The following is a 20880-nucleotide window of genomic DNA, read 5'->3' as shown; positions in this document are numbered from 1 at the left end:
AAAAAGGGGAGCGGTCGACAAGATGGGGAGAAAAGGGGAGGAAGCACACAAACAACATTTGAGGGCAGTGACATCGGGAGATGTGTGGGAGGCAGAGGGCCTGGGGGGAGGCAGGATAGGTATAAAACGTAAGGGCACCAAGGACTTCCAGGAAAGAAGACAAAAGTCACCTCAAAAAAGTGGATTTGGGGTGAAATTCGCGGGGGTAGAAAAGATCAAGGTTTTGGATGGGGGAAGATAAGAGATGGTGGTGCACAGCCGTTTTAAAGACCTGGAGTGAGGAGTGGGATTGAAGAGAGTGAGGGAGTTTGTTCCAGAGGCAGGAGAAAAGAGGAGTGAAGGTGAGCAGAGAGTCTTGATTTTGGCAGTTTAACCATAAGAGGGTTGCAGGCAGATCTTGTGCGACCTGCAGGAATATTTGGTGGACAGAGCCCAGAGAGAGCTGGGGGAGCAAGGCCGGAGAGGAGTCGGTAGAAGACGGAAAGACCACCAACCTGCCTGCAGTGATTAAGTGAAAGGCCCTCGGAGATAGCTTCATCGCGGGAGATTCCAATGATTCTGAACGCTTTGGTTTCAACAGCGTGAAGACGAGCTAGGTGTGAGGCAGGAGCACCAGCCCAGACGGGAGAGCAGTATTCCATAGAGCTGCGGATGAAAGCCTTGTATGTGGTGAGGAGCTCAGGTGTGCCAAGGAAGGACTTCGCACGACGGAGGATTCCCAGTCGGCGACTGGCTTTGGAGGCCAGCTTGGAAATGTGGTTTTCCCAAGAAAGATCATGGCAGATAGTGAGACCCAAAAGCTTGAGCGACAGAACTTCTTGGAGAGGATTATTGAGAAAGTAGATGGGAGGGTTGTCCAGTCGGTCTTTTCGGAGAGACATCGTAAGAGTGAGATTTGTCAGGATTGAAAGACATAAGCGATATATAACATGATATTTAAAAAAAGTTATGGACGAGTTGTGACTAACCTTGGTGGACCGGTTGGGTATGTGACAAGAACTAATCGATTCGATTTTGGTGAAGATCTGAATATGGATTCGGATATGAGAATTATTTAATTCTTAAGTGATTCTTCACCATTGAGAGATCAGGCGAAAAGCGATATATAACATGATATTCGTCGTCATAAATGGAATGATTTCCACCCTTGCTTCGATCGGGTTCCCCACCTTGAGTTTTGATGAGAGGGAGTGGGGTCCCCCACGGGGTACTTCGGGCTGTACCCTGCCGATATGTAGTCGTAATTGTCATGGTTCTCTTTTTGAGGCAATGTTTTTATGGCCGGATGCCCTTCCTGACGCCAACCCAGTATTATGGAATACTGCTCTCCCCTCTGGGCTGGTGCTCCTGCCTCACACTTAGCTCGTCTTCACGCTGTTGAAACCAAAGCGTTCAGAATCATTGGAATCTCCCGTGATGACGCTATCTCCGAGGGCCTTTCACTTACTCACCGCAGGCAGGTTGGTGGTCTTTCCGTCTTCTACCGACTCCTCTCCGGCCTTGCTCCCCCAGCTCTCTCTGGGCTCTGTCCCCCAAATATTCCTGCAGGTCGCACAAGATCTGCCTGCAACCCTCTTATGGTTAAACTGCCAAAATCAAGACTCTCTGCTCACCTTCACTCCTTCATTCCTCTTTTCTCCCGCCTCTGGAACAAACTCCCTCACTCTCTTCAATCCCACTCCTCCCTCCAGGTCTTTAAAACGGCTGTTCACCACCATCTCTTATCTTCCCCAATCCCAAAACCTTGATCTTTTCTACCCCCGCTAATTTCACCCCAAATCCACTTTTTTGAGGTGACCTTTGTCTTCTTTCCTGGAAGTCCTTGGTGTCCTTGCGTTTTATACCTATCCTGCCTCCCCCCAGGCCCTCTGCCTCCCACACATCTCCTGATGTCCCTGCCCTCAAATGTTGTGTTTGTGTGCTTCCTCCCCTTCTCTCCCCATCTTGTCGACCGCTCCCATTTTTATATACTTTGTTTACTTGTTTGTTTGATTTGTTTGTTTGATAAATGTTAGCTCTTTCACGAGCCTCGACTCTGTATACAAAAAAAAAAAAAAAAAAAAAATTTAATAAAGTTATGGACGAGTTATGAATAAACTTGGTTGATGAGTTAGTTAGGGGACAAAAACAAGCCGATTAGATTTTGGTTCAGGTCCAAATCCAGATCCGGCCTATCGGTGGGATACAAAACGTCAACTGTTCAGCCTGCGTAAACTGGAGGTATGCGCTCTACCGAGTGCTGTTCTAGTTAATGTAGGAATGGTCTTCCTGGGAAAGCGATGGCAATAGGAGTTCAGCAGATAGGTGTAAAATGGATGTACCTCTTCACTCCTGCCTTCCCTGTTGTATTATTATTATTATTATTAATATTATTATTGTTGTTGTTGTTGTTGTTTAATGCAGATTTTATGGCTCATAGTAGAGGTTCCACACACATGGATGAACAAACGAATACACTAGACACAACACATGACTGTTAGACAAGCCAAACGCAGCGACTGGGTATGGGGGAGATGCCGTGACTTCCTCGGGCACTTTGGATACCAGTGACGTCACACCATTGGTGCCACCTTACTCACTGCACTCAGCGGCGTATTTCTTCCTCCACCCCATGGATGGGGATTGTCCATGCTCTTCTCCTTTTAAATGCTGAACGTCAAGCAAGTAAGCAGCACGTACCATTTTTATAGTCTTCGTTATGACTCGGCCGGAGTTTGAACCACCGACCTCCCACACTCAGAGGGGACACTCTAACCATTACACCACCGAGTCTGCTTCATTCTCCTTGCTCGTCGAGTGCATGTTAGGTTGGAATTGGTTTGTTTCGTGAATGGTGTTGATGTTGTGGAGGGGGTGAGGGTCAGTGTGCTCATTGGTTGAGGAGGTGGGGTGGGAGTGATGGTATACCTGCTATAAGCATGATCGGCCTATTTCGAGATTTATTTGTGCTGTGCAATTGTATTGTTACTATTGAAGTAGACTTCAAATAGCTCTACCTTACTGAAACCTCTCTGTTTGTGCGTATAGATCTTTTGCTAGGATGTTATTACCTCCGCCACCAAAGGTGGATGGAGGTTATGTTTTCACCCCTGTTTGTTTGTCCATTTGTTTGTTTGTTTGTGAACAAGATATCTCAAAAGGTTGTGGACGGATTCGGACGAAATGTGGCAGAGATGTAGCTTATGTGACAAGACGAAATGATTAGATTTTAAGATCCGGATTCGGCTACTATAATTTTTTAAGTGATTCTTCACCATTGGGAGTCAGGGCCAAAAACGATACATAGCAGGATATCTCAAAAAAAGTTGTGCACAGATTTGCACAAAACTTGGTGGACCGGTTGGGTGTGTGACAAGTACGATTCGATTCGATTCGATTTTGGTGAAGATCTGAATATGGATTCGGATATGAGAATTATCAATTCCTGCAAACAAACACAACCGGTGATCGATAATTATGGATTACATCTGATTGATATTTCTCAAAACATTATGGACGGATTTGGAACGAAATTTGGTGGACAGGTTGGTGTGTGTGACCAGGAAGAATCTATTCAATTTTGGTGAAGATTTGGATCTGGATCCAGCTAGTATATATTTTTTTTTAATGATTCTTCACCATTGAGTGATATGGCCAACCAGGTGGAGGTATGCTCTCTACTGAGTGCCGTTCTAGTTCTGCATGATCTATATTTTGATCAATCAGTAATGAGCAATATGTTCATGAATACCATTTACTTGTTGTACCATAGTGTTTTGGGTGTATGTTTTCGTGTTTTATTGATACGTTTGAAAATCTATATACTGCCTTCTGACAAAGGTTCCTTGAATTCTCGTCTCCTCGTCCATCTTGAGGATGAAAGTCCCATGCATATTAATATTTGGTATCACCTTCACATATTGAAGTTGTGTTGTTAACAGCTGCAGTCCTGGAAGCCCTAAACATATAAAAAAGTGGATTTGAGAAACTATTTTCCAATGCTTACTGTTCGGCATACCATTGTTGGCTTAATACTGTTAGGTCCTATGCTTACTATTGTTGTCCTATGCTTACTGTTAAGACACTTCATTAATATGTATAGTACAAGACAGCCACTTGCACATGTTTGAAACAGATGCCTCTCAATTATAAATGAATAACATCAAGTTGTTGGCTGTTTGAAGATTCTCTTTCAAATGCAAAAAGCACAAAAATAAATAATTACGTTTTCATAAGCAGGCACTTCACAGAAAATAACATTTGTGCGATGACTGTATGTAAATGTAATTTTATTCCAGATTGTTTTGCAACTGAAATGCACTTTCAGCTGTTCTCCCATTAGGCCTATGGTAGCAAAGTATCTATGTGATGATGCACTGGATCCAAAGTCATAGTGAAGCTGAAATGCTAGGCCTACATGTTGATTGCCATTGTTGATTAAGAAACATTCAGCCATCGCCGCTGCCTTTCTGGGAGGGATGTGGATGTGCTGCTGATGTAGTGCCACCTGTATGCTGAGGTGCCAGGGTTCCTACTCTTCGTCAAAAAACACCGTAATGTCCACATGCACCCAGCCAGCACCATTTGGCTCTTTGAGGACTAACCGATTTAGGTGTAGGCTAGTCCTCTACCATTTGAATATCAGATCTGTTTCATCTCTCAACATTGAGCTTGCATTGTTTACCTTGCTAGTGTGGTCATTAACACTTGTGGTCTTTAATGACTGACTACCTTGTCCAACTTATCCCTGGTGCTTATCAGTATCCCTGGTGTTGGGCTAGCGGCTAGGGTGCCGGCTTAGGATCCAAGGATCCTGGGTTCGAATCCCGGTCGATCGCTGAATTTAACGCCAGGGGGGTTGACTCAGCCTGTCATCCTTCCGAGGTCGGCTAATTGAGTACCAGTTCACTGGTAATTCCCTGTTTGTCGTTAAAGGCGGCAAAAAGGGTTGGCGTCAGGAAGGGCATCCGGCCGTAAAACATTGCTTCAAATAGGGGACCGAAAAACAACAACAACCACGGTTCCCGAAAAAGGCCAACCCCCGCTTTGCGGGGAAAAAATGGCCTCTAAAGGTGGTTTTTTTTTTGGTTTTTTTTACCTTGTCCAACTTGTGACTTCATTATTTGACTTTCCTTAACCACCCTGAGTACGGATCACGATAAGAATCTGTTCTGCAGTTTTGAAACTCTGCTAGTCATGTGTTTCCATCTCTCTTCGTGACAAAAGAACCTCGAGTCTCACTAACAATTTTGAGAGCAGGAATGCTTAAGTCCCTTTTTAGAGACGATCATGCTCCCTTATTGTCAGTATGCCATTTTTTCCGTTTGTCTGTTTGTCCGTCTGTTCTCTCATATCTTGTATACCTTGAACGGAAGATTTTATGGTCACCAAACTTGACAGACTAAATTGGGGACCCATGGGAAATGTCATTGGGGAGTGTGGGGGGGTGGGGGGTGGGGATATCTTTGTAACAACTTGCTTGATTGCAACCAAATTTAGCACACAATGGGAAGTAAAATAAGGGCTGTGGGGGAGATATTCATTTTAGCAGAGGAGGAAGTGGGCATCTCTATTTCAAGATCTGGCCATTCCCATCAGCCCTGTGGCCTGCAGTGCAAATAAATGTCATGGGGGGGGTTTCTGATGAAAAAATGTAGTTATTAGCTTTGATAGATTTTTTTCATTTTAGGGGTCAGGGAGTTAAAATAAGTGGGATCTTCTTGGTAGGGATAGTGTAGACCCCATGGGGAGGGAGGCAGGGGGTTAGTGATGAAAAAAATGAATCACGTTGGCTTTAATAGGTTTTGAGATTTAAGTGGGGATGGAATAGGAGAAGGGTGATCTATTTAACCCCTTTAGTTGATCATGACCAAACTTTTCAAGGGCATATGGAGTAGACTGAGGGTGGGAGAGAGGTGGAGGGTGGGGTGAGGAGGGGGGCGGGGGGGCATGTACTCACTGTCTTGAGAACCGTAAGGCCATAGCACATGGACCTCCCTATCACTTGGCACTTGTTCTGTTTTTTTCATTGACTGATATAGGAGAAAAGAAAGACTTTTGTGTACTCGTTTTATTTAGGTGCATCCAGTATATTTTGCCATCAAGTCTACCTGCAAAATTCCCTCTGTACGTATTTCCAGCGATGAAGCTGATTCTGAGGTCCTCTCACTCACTCACCGCAGGCAGGTTGGTGGTCTTTCTATCTTCTACCGACTCCTCTCTGGCCTTGCACCCCCTGCTCTGTCTGTGCTCTGTCCCCCAAATATTCCTGCAGGTCGCACAAGAACTGCCCGAAACCCTCTTCTGGTGAAACTGCCAAAATCAAGACTCTCTGCTCACTTTCACTCCTTCATTCCTCGTTTTCCCCGCCTCCGGAACAAACTCCCACAATCTCTTCAATCCCACTCCTCACTCCAGATCTTCAAAACAGCTGTTCATCACAATCTCTTATCTTCCCCCATCCAAAACCTTGATCTTTCCTACCCCCGTTAATCTACCCTAAATCCACCTCCTTCAAATTCCGATTTCTTCCCTGAAAGTTCCTGTCGTGTCCATCATGTTTATCTCGTGTACCCTGCCCCAGCCCTCTACCTTCCACAGATGTCCCGATGTCCCTGTTCTCTACTTGTGTTGTGTTTCCCTCTCTCTCACCCTCTTGTCTCCTACTCCCTTTATTATATGTTCTATGTGGTATCTTTTACACGAGCCTCGACTTAGTAAAATAAAATATAAAAAAATTGAGTAGCATATCTGTATAATTGTGATTTTTTATTTTTTATTTTATTTTATTTTTTTGCTACATATTTCATATTGTCACCTCTCTCAAAAATCTCTGTTGTGTAGCCTTTGTCTTTCTCATGAGAGATTTTTCTGGCATAGATTGCATTGTAACCCATCTATACTTGACATTGTTATCCTATGCTTACTGTTAGGCTGGCTGTCTGAATCTCGGACTGTACCAGAATAGCTCGCTGATTTGTGTTCTTCATTTTGCTCCGGTTTATCACCATGAATGATTCATGTAACAAAAGTATGTTTTACTAACATCTGGCCTTTTTACGACGTGCATTTTCTATGACTATATTTTGTGTCTATATTCTCTGGAGGATCCCTGAACTCTTTGAAATTCTTTGTCGGTGTAAACCTCTCTCAACATCTCTTTAGATCAGTGCAGCATGAAAGAGGCTTCCTATTACCTTTGATGCTGCTCCACTGAGACCATAATTTCCTTATTGCCTCCACCACAAAAGCTGGGCGGAGGTTATGTTTTCACCCCTGTCTGTCTGTTTATCTATCTGAACAGGATGTCTCAAAGTTGTGGATGGATTCGGACGAACTTTGGTGGACATGTGTGTATGACAAGGACGAAATGATTAGATATTGGTGAAGATCCAGATCTGGATATGAGAATTTTTTAAGCGATTCTTCACCATTGAGTGATGGGACTAAAACAGTTATGGACTGATTTGGATGAAACTTGGTGGATGAGTTGGGATACAGGTGAAACCTACAAGCAATTAGATTTTGGGTAAGGTCTGGATCAAGATCCTCCATCTCAATGGGATACAAAATGTAAACTGTTCAGCCTGGTAGAGGTATTCGCTCTACTGAGTGCCGTATTAGTTGTCATTGGGAAATGATGCACTTTTAAAGCCGATACTCTCTTGGTTTGGGAGCAAATTCTAAAGGACTAGTTTCTAAACCTTCACTGGAAGCCATAGGCCTGGCAAGATAGCTTAGAGGTATGCGTACTTGCCTCTGTGCGGTCTAGCATGGGTTTGATTCTCGACCCAGATATAAACGATCACCCTGGTGTCTGTCAGTCAGGATTGTAGGTCATCGGTGTGTGCCATCCATCAGATGTACGTGAAACTGGGCATCCCGTCTACCAGCATTACTTATTGAATAGTAAAGATCCTACTTGTTCTTCACGAAGAGTAGACGACCTATCACTGGCACCCTCAATAAATAAAAAATTCCTGCACTAACCTACAGGAGTATTGCATCATCGACACAACCATGCCCCCAGAAAATGAAGCTACCTGCAGCCATGTGCCACATGCCAAAGAAGAGTAGAAGCCATCTTGTGGTTTTTTGTTACGTTTAAAAAACTTTTTTTTTGTATACAGAGTTGAGGCTCGTGTAAGAGCTAACACATTACGCACTGACACATAAAACATACAATAAAGGGTGCGGTAGACAAGAGGGGGGGGGAGAGAGAAAAGCATACAAGCACAACAACAGTAGAGAACAGGGGCGTCGGTAGATCTGTGGAAGGTAGCAGGTGGGGGGGGGAAGGGGCGAGAGGGAGTGGTGGGGGTGGGGGGGTGGGGACAGGAGGAAGGGGTACACGGTATAAAGCAAATGGACACTACTAGTATTTTCAGGAAGGAAGTCGGAGATTGAAGGAGGTGGATTTGGGGTGTTTTAACAGGGGTAGCAAAGATCAAGGATCAAGATAAGAGATGGTGGTGAACAGCTTTTTTAAAGACCTCGAGGGAGGAATGGGATTGAAGAGAGTGTGGGAGCTTGTTCCAGAGGTGGAAAAAAGGAAGAATGAAAGAGTGAAGGTGAGCAGAAGAGTCTTGATTTTGGCAGTTTCACCAAAGAGGGATTCTGGCAGATCTTGTGCGTCCTGCAGGAATATTTGGGAAACAGAGCACAGACAGAGCAGGGGGAGCTAGGCCGGAGAGGAGTCGGTAGAAGACAGAAAGACTACCAACTTGCCTGTGGTGAGAGAGAAAGGCCCTCAGAATCGGCTTCATCGTTGGAGATACCAATGATCCTGAAAGCTTTGGTTTCAACAGCGTCAAGCCGAGCTAGGTGAGAGGCAGGAGCACCAGCCCAGAGGGGAAAGCAGTACTCCATTGAGCTGCAGATGAAAGCTTTGTATGTAGTGAGGAGCTCAGTCGTGCCCAGAAAGGACTACACGATGGAGGATGCCCAGTCGGCGACTGGCTTTGGAGGCCAGTTTGGAAATGTGGTGTTCCCAGGAAAGATCATGGCAGATAGTGAGATCCAAAAGCTTTAGCGACAGAACTTCTTTGAAAAAATTGTTGAGAAAGTAGATGGGAGGGTTTGCCAGACCGTCTATTCGGAGAGACAAAGTGAGAGTGTGAGATTTGTCAGGATTGAAAGACAAGTTACACTTGTTTGACCAGTTTGTGATTTTATCCAGGTTTGCATAGAGTGAAGAGGCTGCTGTCTGCCAATCTGAGGGATGAGATATTGAGCGGCATAGAGTGGAGTCGTCAGCAAAAAGATAGAGAGGATTTTCCAGAGAGTCGGAAAGATCGTTGATGAAGACCAGGAAAAGCACAGGGCCCAGAACACTGCCCTTCGGAACTCCAGCCTGGACAGAAAGTGGAGATGAGAATTCCATTCAGGGCCACACGCTAGCTGTGACCGTAGGGGAAGCCCGCAAGCCATGCGTGGGGGTTTCCATGGATACCATAGGAGGAGAGTTTAATTTTTAAAGTTCATTCATTCATCTGCCATTTTGAAAGTTGCTTCTTAAAACTTGAATGAATTTCTCCGTTGTGGAAGATTGTTCTACAAAAGGAAAAGTATGTAACTGAAAACGGTCTTCTTTCGTATGCAGCACAAGGCTGCAGGGTAGCATCATCGACTGAGGGCATGACTGTGTCTCTGATGCAATGACCCCTGTAGGTTGGAGCAGTAATTTGTTCATGGTGCCGGCGATAGCTCGTCTACTCTTCGTGAAGGTCACTGTGGGATCTTTGACATCCAACAACTAATCCTGGTGGACTGGACTCCAACTTTGATGTCTATCCAAGGAACGGCACTGACACACACACACACACACACACACACACACACACACACACACACACACACACACACACACACACACACACACACACACACACACACACACACACACACACACACTACCCTGCCTGTGAAACCCCTTGATGACTGTCTATAGCTTGGTCGAGGTTCAAACCAGGCAAAACAGCTTAGAGTCGAGTGTGTGTACATCTAGGAGTCTAGGCCATTCTGTATGACATTGCGAAGATATAACTTAAATTAAAGGAACGTCGAAGTCTATCGTGTCATGCGTGAATAGTCCACACATGTTTTCTGATCTACTGTTCTCTGTGCTCTTTTAAGGTTATATATTGCATTGTTAAATTCTTTGCCTTGTTTATAGTCACTGTATTTTACTATAACACCACAAACAATATGAAGATATATGAAGAATTACCTTACATTATGAAACATACACCTCTAATTCGATGTGTATGTTGTAGTTGTTTGGAGGGATGATGTACCTGGAGGGCTTTTTTATAGATGTAATAGATGTATACCTTGTAATAGATGTAATGTGAAGGCAAAAAGCTCATAGCAACAAAACTCGTGCATATCTTAAATATTTAATAACACATGCCAATGGGGCTGTACTTGGTACTCATGTACAGGTAGTGGATCAAAAAATGGAAACACCAATGTGAAGTCACTTAATAGGGCATTGTGCCACTATTTGTGGCCAGTACAGTTTGTATGCGCAGTGGCATAGAGTACACCAACATCTGGAATTCTGCAGGAGGGATGCATCCACATTCTTCCATGAGAAAGTCAATTAACTCACACCTGTTTGATGGAGGTGGAAAACGCTATCTCAGATGTCGTTCCAGAATATACCATAAATGCTCAATTGGGTTCATATCTGGTGACTGAGAAGGCCATGACATATGGATAACATCAGTGTCATGCTCATCAAACCATTGGGTGACCACACGTGCTTCATGAATGGGGGCATTGTCATCCTGGAAGACACCCCTCTCGGTATGAAAGAAATGCTGCAACATGGGGTGAAGATGGTCACTCTGTACCATTAAGTAGCGATTGACATAGAGCCATAGACCTTGCCTTCTCAGGTAATGACTGCACCCAAAACATGCCAGGAAAATGGACCCCACAACAATGCAGATCCAACAGAACCCTTCCCAACCCTTCACTTCAACAGAACCCTTCACATCACTTAAGATTGTAGAGTTCTTTAAGTTGGTGCCAAAACATGCACTTGTCCGTTTGTCAAGAACATGGTGTAGTATGATTCATCTGACAATATCACATTTCTCTAATGCTTGGTAATCCATTGCCTGTGATCTTTCCACCACTGGACTGACAAACGTGCATTCCCAGGTGTGATGAGCAATTTGTGCACTGCAACCCGACTATGCTATCCCGCTCTGTGAAGTTCTCGAAGGACTATTTTTGATGAAACTGGCTCCTCGCGCCCCAGGTTGAAATTTACAGTCAATTGATCTGCAGTTTGCTCGCTTGCTTTGCCTTGCGCTTCAAATTAATGGACGGATATCACGATCCTGGAGTATGCACTTCTGCCCACTGTTTCCCTTTGGTGATGATGTTTTTTCCCCCAGAATTCCATGGCAACATCACCTTAGACACACCGTTGCTCGCGAAACATCAGCTATTTAAATTGTCTTTGTCAGTGAAGCTCCTGACAAACGCTCCTCAACAATCACCCCTATTTCAAAGTCACTGAGGTCTCCTCTTGCAGCCGTGCTAGCCATGATTATAGGCAACCAGGCTTGTGCAGCATTTTTATGCCTCCGCCCCCGAAGAGCTCCGCCTGTCGATGGGGTCGCACCTCGCAGCCTGGTGAGAGCGGTGATACCTGTGCTGATTAATGTAGAAGCAGCGGACGCTTTGATCGATACTGGGAGCAGTGAAAGCTACATCGGCCAAGCTCTTGTCAGAAGACACGGATGGCCCACTGTTCGGGCCACTCAGTGCGTGTACATGGCTTCCACTGCACTATGGCAAAGCTCAAGAGGGTTTTGTGTAGTGAACTTGGTAGCTAATTTGATATATTGTATATGGATGTTAAAATGATGGTGCTGCAGAATCTGTGCTCCGATGTTCTCCTTGGACATGATTTCTTGAATCGGCATGGGCGTTTAGAGATGAAGTTTGATCGTGAACAATCCTCTAACGCCGTGGTTCTTAACCTGGGTTCGACCGAACGCCAGGGGTTCAGTGAGCCAGTCTCAGGGGTTCGGCGGAGGTCCTCCAAAACGGAATGACATTTTTTTTTTTTTTAAATAAGTTTTGTTTCAATTTTGAATCTATGTGTAATTACGCTTATTCTTAATATTATTATTATTTTGCTATGTATGTTACGAACGAATGGAAATAAAAACCACCTTTAGAGGCCATTTTTCCCCGCAAAGCGGGGGTTGGCCTTTTTCGGGAACCATGGTTGTTGTTGTTTTTTTGGTCCCCTTTTTGAAGCAATGTTTTACGGCCGGATGCCCTTCCTGACGCCAACCCTTTTTGCCGCCTTTAACGACAAACAGGGAATTACCAGTGAACTGGTACTCAATTAGCCGACCTCGGAAGGATGACAGGCTGAGTCAACCCCCCTGGCGTTAATTCAGCGATCGACCGGGATTCGAACCCAGGATCCTAGGATCCTAAGCCGGCACCCTAGCCACGAGCCCAACACCAGGGTTGCCAGAGCCATGAACGAATGGAAATGTTATTTGTAATTGTATTCCAATCCCATTCATGGTTTCTCTGGTCTGTGTTTAAGATAAGTTGTTTCACACTGACTGTAGTAAGTTGAATCAATGAGCAACTTGCTAATTATTCTGTTGATGGTACTTACTTGCTTACTTACTTACTGGATTTTGGACTTTGCAGGTGTTCGGAAATTCCAGTGAATAGCCTTGATTAGCTTGCCGTGTGCCGTGCGCCATTGGTCGCGCCTTACTTTGGAGTTGCTGATTAATTGAAAAGTAAGTTGGAAATGGTTGTGGATATGCAGGGTGGGTTCAGAGTTATATTAAAGTCAAAAGTGGATGGTGATTATAAAATATGATTGAATTACTCAGAAAATTAGGTGGAGGTGATATAACTCCTTTGGTCGCAATTCAAAACGAACAATTCACAGTTTTCTATGTTATATTATAATGGGATTTAAGGTGACATAGAGTTGAGTAGATAATAAATCCTGTCATCGTAACTATGTTATGTTTTCTTCGTTAAAATTTCTCAGTTTTCAGAGGGGTACTGATTATATTTAAGCATGTTCCTTTTTAAATTTTTGTCATATAATTATTTGCCCGAACTCGATTAAGATCAGTTTGTTACTTTATTTTTATTTTTTTGCAGTATGTCGAGCAAAAAAAGAAAATGTTCGGAGGATTACGTGCGGTATGGGTTCACGTGTTTGACGGAACTGGATGGAAGTCAGCGTCCTCAATGCATGCTTTGCAATGTGAAGTTGAGCAACTCCAGCCTAGTACCAGCAAAACTACGGGAACACTTCAAAAAAGCTGCACGGTGAGCGGCAGTACAAAAGACGCAACGCTGGATGAATTCAAATTTAAGAGAGTCCGATTCGACGCAAGTGCTACCTTGCCCACTCTCGGCTTCATTCCAATTGACAAACCGATCCTCACCACGTCGTATGAAGTTGCGTACCTGATCGCAAAGCAGGGCATACCGCACACCGTTGGCGAGACACTCATCAAACCAGCCGCGTTGAGATGGCCAACATCATGCTGGGAAAAGCTGCTGAAAACAAGTTGTCTCTCGTTCCACTATCAGATGCAGAATCGATGACATGAGAGACGACATCCTCGCCCAGGTAGTTGCAGATTTAGTCGCGAGCCCGACGAAATTCAGCCTTCAACTTGACGAGACCACTGACGTTTTGAATTTGAGCCAGCTCATCTTATTCTACAAATACTGTTTAGATTTTGATGAGCATTATGAACCTGCCGCGAATGCAGAAGTGGACAGATGACGGCAATGCACGTGTTTGATAATATCCCAATACAACCGTCATTCAATCGTAATGTTAAATCGTTTAAACGTTAATCGTGTTAATCGTTTTGTTAAAGTATCAATTAATTATTGGAATTGAGTGAATACAATTACGATTTTGAATTCGTAATTGTATTCACCCAACCGTACGGAACTTCACATCAGGATTTAAATATTTGTTTGTCACGAATGTTGTTAAAAGTTTATTTATTATATTAATGTTATTTTGATTTGTGATTGGAGTTATGCTGTTTGGAATGAAAAAAGAGATATCGAGTTCAAGTGAATGACGGAATGCCGTGATGGTTTCTACTTTCTAAACGTGAAATTCGCGGATCGCCATATGCAGATTCACCATTGACTGGGTATAGAACAAACGTACCAGTTTGTTTGCGAACGGGTACATTTTTCATGGAAGTCCTTCACGAACTTGCTGTGCATGTCTGACGTGCGACTGAAGGTGCTACAGTAATGTGGAATTTATTGGTTTCATGCTTTAGCATTCGCCGTTTCTGCATTGTCTGTTGGCTGTTGGCCTCCCACACGTGCGTAGCACGAGTACCTCACTAGTAAAGTTGAATCAAGGCTGTGTGCCCCTCCCTTAAAAATAGCGTTGCATAATTTTTGAAACGGCCACATATGCGCGTTTCTCAATCGGCCCATTACCGGATTTTTTAAGCAAGTTCACTCACTCGTAATGGTAAAGTCTTGCCAGGTCCCATACCGTGAAAGACCACCTACAGGTATTTTTATGAAAAAAAAGCTTGAGAGAGAGAGAGAGAGAGAGAGAGAGAGAGAGAGAGAGAGAGAGAGAGAGAGAGAGAGAGAGAGAGAGAGAGAGAGAGAGAGGAGAGAGAGAGAGAGAGAGAGAGAGAGAGAGACAGACAGACAGACAGACAGACAGACAGACAGACAGACACAGAGACACAGAGAGAGACACAGAGAGACACACCAAAACTGAGGTAACAGATGCAAAATAAATCCCCTGGTCGGAATCACGATGCATCTTATCTGTCTAATCTTATTCATTCACATGGGAACACGGGACAGACATATGCCCCTATCTTGTCTTATTCATTCACATGGAAACACAGGACAAGGCGCAAGGTTAATGAAACATATTAGAGAATGTAACCTGAACTGTGAGATAATGGGGTTTTTTCATTGCCTGAAGTAACACTAGCCTGAAAGGCAGAAACCCAGGTTGTGTTAAGTTACTAAGCATCTAGCCACTTGCCAAGCCAGCCGTTCCTATCAAGACTTCGATTGCAGTGCTTGCTTGAATGCTTAAGCCACTTGGAGAGCATTTTCCAAAAAACGTGGTAACTGAACACACCCCTGACATTCTTGAGGCCCGAGCCTCGATCCTCTGTCATCTATATATACTCCAGAGAGGATAATAACATGACCTTTCCTCCCACTCCTGTACAGAGTGGGTGTACTAGTTGACTGAAACCAGACCCAGCTGTCCATCAAACCTGTAATTGATATTGATATTGAACCAACCATGAAGACCGCTCGGAGTTTATTTATAAATACCTTCAAAAGCGAGGATGAGGGAGTTGAGTGTACAAAGGAGGCGAAAAAGATATATTTTGTTGCAGGTTGTGACACATTTCAGTCATTCTTGTTTTCTACATATTACGTAGGTGTAAGGATTGTGGTGTAAATTGCAAATGGGTGAGAATGCTTGTTGATTGGGGTGGCGGGGGGGGGGGGGGGGGGGGGGATTAAATGTACCCTTCTGGTGTAGAGTTCCCATTAGATGTATCATCTGCTCGGTAGGTTTTTTGTAACCTCCAAAGTGCAAAAATTTTGCAAAAAAAAATTAAATTCATCTTTTGAGACATATCGTTAACCAGTTTATTCAGGTATTTCTAAAGTACAGAACAAAAAACTGTTTTGTCTGTTGTCACAGTGACGGGGAGGTACAATTCGGCTACATCCCAAAACGCAGGTTCCCAGCTTCCCCAAGCTTGTGTGTTGTCTTCACGCATTTGTTCCTTTGAACATCGCCGTGTGACACAAGCGGTCCATTAGTGTCTTTGGGAGTCAGAATTGTCCAAACCTGTCCCTGTGTCTTGTGATCAGGGTCGCTCGGTGCTGCGGCGATGAGTCTGGCTGACATAGATGAGAACGTGAAGCTGGCACGTGAATTCGCCCTCCTGGGGGTTTACGACACGGCGCTCGTCTATTACCAGGGTGTCGTGCAGCAGATTTCCACCTACACAGCGAGCATGCCTGAGCCAGCAAGCTGCAGGCTCATGAATGAGGTGGGTTTACAATTTTTGGAAGCCTTTCGAATTATAGCAAATTTAATTTTGATTTTTAAATACTGTTATGTGTCACAAAATTATATAGAGCATTAACCATGAGCAGCTAAACGGTTAAATCTAGCAAAATACGTCTGTTTTTTTTGGCCCATTTTTACTCCCCTTTGTTCTATCGTTCCTTTGTAGCTTTGACCTCCTTGTGTTTGCATGTCGCTATTAATAACGCCTTTATTGGTGTGTTTGTTGAATGTTTAAATTGTTCATCTCGGGAATGCATTGCGTTGATCTCTAAAGTTAAACTGAGGTTACAAGTTAAACAAAGTCATTGGATGACTGAGTGTTCAATACCCTGGAACCAAAATTGCAGCAATCTCACAGGCCATGTTTTGGATCATTTTTAAAATTGATGATAGTCACTCTTCATTGGTACAAATGTACCAATGGTATTTTTTTTTCTCTTTTGTTGCCTTCCTTCAGGTAATCTTTGTGTACATCATTATGATTTGGTCACATTGCCAAAACGGCAGTGGCATCTGAAATGTATGCAAGTACCCTTGAAATCCAGAGGAAAGAGATCGTTAAACACATCCATTTTTCTTGAAATTATTGTGAAGAACAAGAATTTTAATTGGTATTGTGTACATGCCATCAGTTAAGAAGAAGACCTTGGATACAATTGGAAAACGGCCATTTGAGTGAAGCTGGGTGCCGGTGTCGGATGCTTGTTTAAAGTTAAGGGAATCCATTCATTGCTAGGTTAGCACACGGAGCATGTTCAGAAGAACATTTTTTGATGATACAGCCACGTGAGCATGCCAAAGTCTGAAGTCTGGGCCGAGTGTCAGGTGTGCTTATATCATCTTTATTTGTTCGACATCCTACAGACGTAAATGAACACGTTTTACTCTGCGCACATTGCGCATCACGTGCAGCAAATTTCACCTCCCTATGCCTTGTATTTATTGTGATTTTAAAAAAATACCGCTTCTGTACACCGACCTTGAGGCTCAGTTTGCAAGCCACCATATACAATTCCAATGTAAGAGGCATAATTACTCTTCTTTTGGGTCTTCGGAGTCCTTGGGGTCTTCGGAGTCCTTGGGGTCTTCGGAGTCCTTGGGATCTTCGGAGTCCTTGGGGTCTTCGGAGTCCTTGGGGTCTTCGGAGTCCTTGGGGTCTTCGGAGTCCTTGGGGTCTTCGGAGTCCTTGGGGTCTTCGGAGTCCTTGGGGTCTTCGGAGTCCTTGGGGTCTTCGGAGTCCTTGGGGTCTTCGGAGTCCTTGGGGTCTTCGGAGTCCTTGGCGTCTTCGGAGTCCTTGGCGTCTTCGGAGTCCTTGGCGTCTTCGGAGTCCTTGGCGTCTTCGGAGTCCTTGGCGTCTTCGGAGTCCTTGGCGTCTTCGGAGTCCTTGGCGTCTTCGGAGTCCTTGGGGTCTTCGGAGTCCTTGGGGTCTTCTGGGTCTTTTGTCGTCTTTTGTGTCTTAATGGTTTTTTGTGTCTTTAACAGTCTACAGGGTTTGATGAGCCTGTGATTGATGCTGTGAAGAGGAACAGGTTGAGATGGTTTGGTCATGTGTTGAGGAAGGATGAAAGTGACTGGTTGAGAAGAGTGATGGAAATGAATGTAGAAGGAAGTAGAAGACGGGGAAGACCGAGAAAGACTTGGCTAAATATGGTGGAAGAAGAAATGCGGGCAAGGGGGTTAACAAGGAGAGATGCAGAAAATAGGGCAAAATGGAGAAGATTGTCATGGGGACCGCAAGGCTAACCCCCGCTCTAGCAGGGAAAATGGCCTTTAAAATGCATGTTGTTGTGTTGTTGTTAACAGTCTACAGGGTATTTTGGGTGTTTGGGGTCCATTGGGTCTTCTGGGTCCTCAGTCTTTCAGGTATTTTAATCAGTTGACACACAGTCGTGTTCAATGATTGCCCCTTAAACCCCAACCCTCTCCCCCCACCCCTCCCAATCCCTCTCAAAAACCTAGCCTTGTGAAGGCGTGCACACACACACACACACACACACACACACACACACACACACACACACACACACACACACACACACACACACACACACACAGTCTTTTATATGGTAGATATATATACATACCTGGTTGGAAAGCTCTTGGTGAACGTCATCTCGGGATATGCTCCGCAGGTTGGTCGGAGCGATGAAGAGAAGGACAAGTTCTGGTGTGCGATAGAGAAGCTGATGGAAAACGTGAAAGATGAGGAAGTTGTTGTGGTAGGAGGAGACCTAAATTGACATGTGGGAAGGAGTATGGATGGTTTTGACGGAGTTCATGGGGGTTATGGATATGGTGTGAGAAATGGAGAAGGTGAAAGGATTTTGGAGTTTGCTGATGGAGCTGATTTGTTGATTTGTAATACTCAGTTCCAGAAAGAGGATAATAAGCTTGTTACATACACGTCAGGTGGGTCGACGACAACCGTTGACTACCTGATGGTGCGTAGGCGAGATAGGGGGCACCTCCGAGACACAAAGGTGATCCCGGGGGAGGAGGCTGTTTCACAGCACCACTTGGTTGTCTGCGACGTAAGGGTGAAAGGTGCGAGGAGAGCTCGGCGGGTGAAGTACCAACCGAGAATGAAGGTGTGGAGGTTGAAAGAGGTGACAGTAAGGGAGGCATTAAAAGAGAGGCTGAGTAGGGTCGAGGATGATGTGGTTGAGCTTGAAAGTGGTTGGATGTCAATGAAAGCTAGTCTGTTGGGAGCCGTTGGTGAGGTATGTGGATGGACAAAAGGACCACCGAGGCACTCGGAAACATGGTGATGGGATGATGAAGTTGGAAAGAGGATTGACGAGAAGAGGAAGAAGTTCAAGGAGTGGCAGAAGGCGAAGGGTACGGGAGCAGAAACAGCAGAGCATGAAAGTTATAAGGCAGCCAGGAAGGCTGCAAAGAAAGAGGTAGCAAAGGCGCAGGAGGCATGTAGGAAAATGTTTGGAGAACGCTTGGATTCGGAAGAGGGTCAGAAAGCAGTATTCAGGATTGCAAAGCAGATAGCGAAAGAGAGGTGTGATGTGATGGGGGTGAGCTGCTTGAAGGATGAAGTGGGACAAATCGTTGTCGACCCAGATGGAATTAAAGGAAGATGGAAAAGATATATGGAAATGCTGTTGAATACAGAGAATGAATGGGATGGCAACATAGAGAGTAACCCAGTTTTTGGACCGGCAGAGAAGATAACTGAGAAGGAAGTTGAGGAAGCGATAAAAGCAATGAAGGGTAGAAAAGCGGGAGGGCCGACGGGAGTTGTGGGAGATATGTTGAAGGCAGCAGGAAGTTGGGGTGTGAAGAGAATGACAGAGATCTGTAATCTGGTGGTGAAAGAAGGCCGCATTCCAGTGGATTGGGAACTGAGTACCCTCGTCCCTCTATACAAGGGGAAAGGTGACCCTCTGGAGTGTGGCTCGTACCGAGCGATAAAGTTATTGGAGCATGGAATGAAGGTATTGGAAAGGGTGTTGGAGAGGAGGATAAGGAAGAAAGTGAAGATCGACGAAATGCAGTTTGGATTTATGCCAGGAAGAGGAACGACAGACGCGCTTTTCATTGTGAGGCAGTTGCAGGAGAAGTACATGGAGAAGAGGAAGAAGTTGTTTCTTGGGTTTGTTGATCTGGAGAAAGCATTCGATCGGGTTCCACGCAAAGTATTGACATGGGCATTGAGGAAGTTAGGAATGGTTGATCAGAGTAGTGATAGCAATGTACAAAAGAGCGCGCACAGCTGTAAGGACGAAGGACGGGAACAGTGGTGAGTTTGAGGTGAAGGTGGGAGTGCATCAGGGGTCGGTACTAAGTCCACTACTATTTGTAGCTGTGATGGAGGTGCTGGCTCAGAACGTAAAGGAGGGTTTACCGTGGGAGTTGTTGTATGCAGATGATCTGGTGTTGATTGCGGAAAGTATGGATGGACTGAAGGAAAAGATGAACACGTGGAAGGAATGTATGGAGACAAAAGGTCTGAAGGTGAATATCGGAAAGACGAAGGTGATGGCAAGTGGTAAAGCATGTGGTGAGGTGGAAAGAACTGGGAAGTGGCCCTGTGCTGTGTGTAGGAAGGGTGTCGGAGTGAACTCCATTCAGTGTACAATGTGTGCTGAGTGGGTTCATCCAAAATGTAGTGGTCTGAGAGGCTCATTAACCAGTGTGGCAGCTACATTCAAATGTAAGGTGTGCACAGAGGGAGCTGCAGATGGAGGAAATGTTGAGTTGGATCTTGGAGACGGCGTGAAGCTGGAAGGTGTGAAAACATTTTGCTACCTCGGAGACATGCTGAATGGAGAAGGTGGATCAGACTCGGCAACGGTTGCTCGAGTGAGATGTGCATGGAAGAAGTTTCGGGAATTGAGTGGCGTGCTGATGATGAGGGGAGTGTCGTTGAAGCTGAAGGGAAAGGTGTATGCTGCATGTGTGAGAAGTGTTATGATTTATGGGAGCGAGACATGGGTAATGAATGTAGAGCAGCAACGAAGGTTGGAAAGGGTGGAAATGCGAATGGTTCGACGGATGTGCGGAGTATCGTTGAGATAGAGGAAGACAAATGATGAATTGCGAAAGATGATGGGAATAGAGCCTGTGATTTATGCTGTGAAGAGGAACAGGTTGAGATGGTTTGGTCATGTGTTGAGGAAGGATGAAAGTGACTGGTTGAGAAGAGTGATGGAAATGAATGTAGAAGGAAGTAGAAGACGGGGAAGACCGAGAAAGACTTGGCTAAAGATGGTGGAAGAAGAAATGTGGGCAAGGGGGTTAACAAGGAGAGATGCAGAAAATAGGGCAAAATGGAG

At 44.7% G+C, this 20880-nt stretch overlaps 1 protein-coding gene across 6 annotated transcripts in view; it reads left to right on the top strand.

Moving 5' to 3' along the window:
- LOC137423535 (katanin p60 ATPase-containing subunit A1) overlaps positions 1-20880 on the top strand; it is a 65804-nt gene that overhangs the window by 2128 nt on the left and 42796 nt on the right. For 4 of the 6 annotated variants that reach the window (XM_078774162.1, XM_068110804.2, XM_068110807.2 and 1 more), the window contains exon 2: positions 15892-16073. In XM_078774162.1, coding sequence (XP_078630288.1) covers positions 15912-16073 — 162 coding nt within the window. In that variant the 5' untranslated portion in view covers positions 15892-15911. Of the gene's footprint in view, positions 1-269; positions 342-12677; positions 12768-15891; positions 16074-20880 lie in introns of those variants that run through there. The other 2 variants (XM_078774163.1, XM_078774161.1) reach the window with 2 other exon arrangements.

Source organism: Myxine glutinosa, chromosome 3 (assembly GCF_964187855.1).
Source record: "Myxine glutinosa chromosome 3, kmMyxGlut1.1, whole genome shotgun sequence".
NCBI classification, from domain to species: Eukaryota; Metazoa; Chordata; class Myxini; order Myxiniformes; family Myxinidae; genus Myxine; species Myxine glutinosa.
The sequence above is the reverse complement of the archived record's forward strand: the minus strand, read 5'-3'. Positions and strand labels throughout refer to the sequence as shown.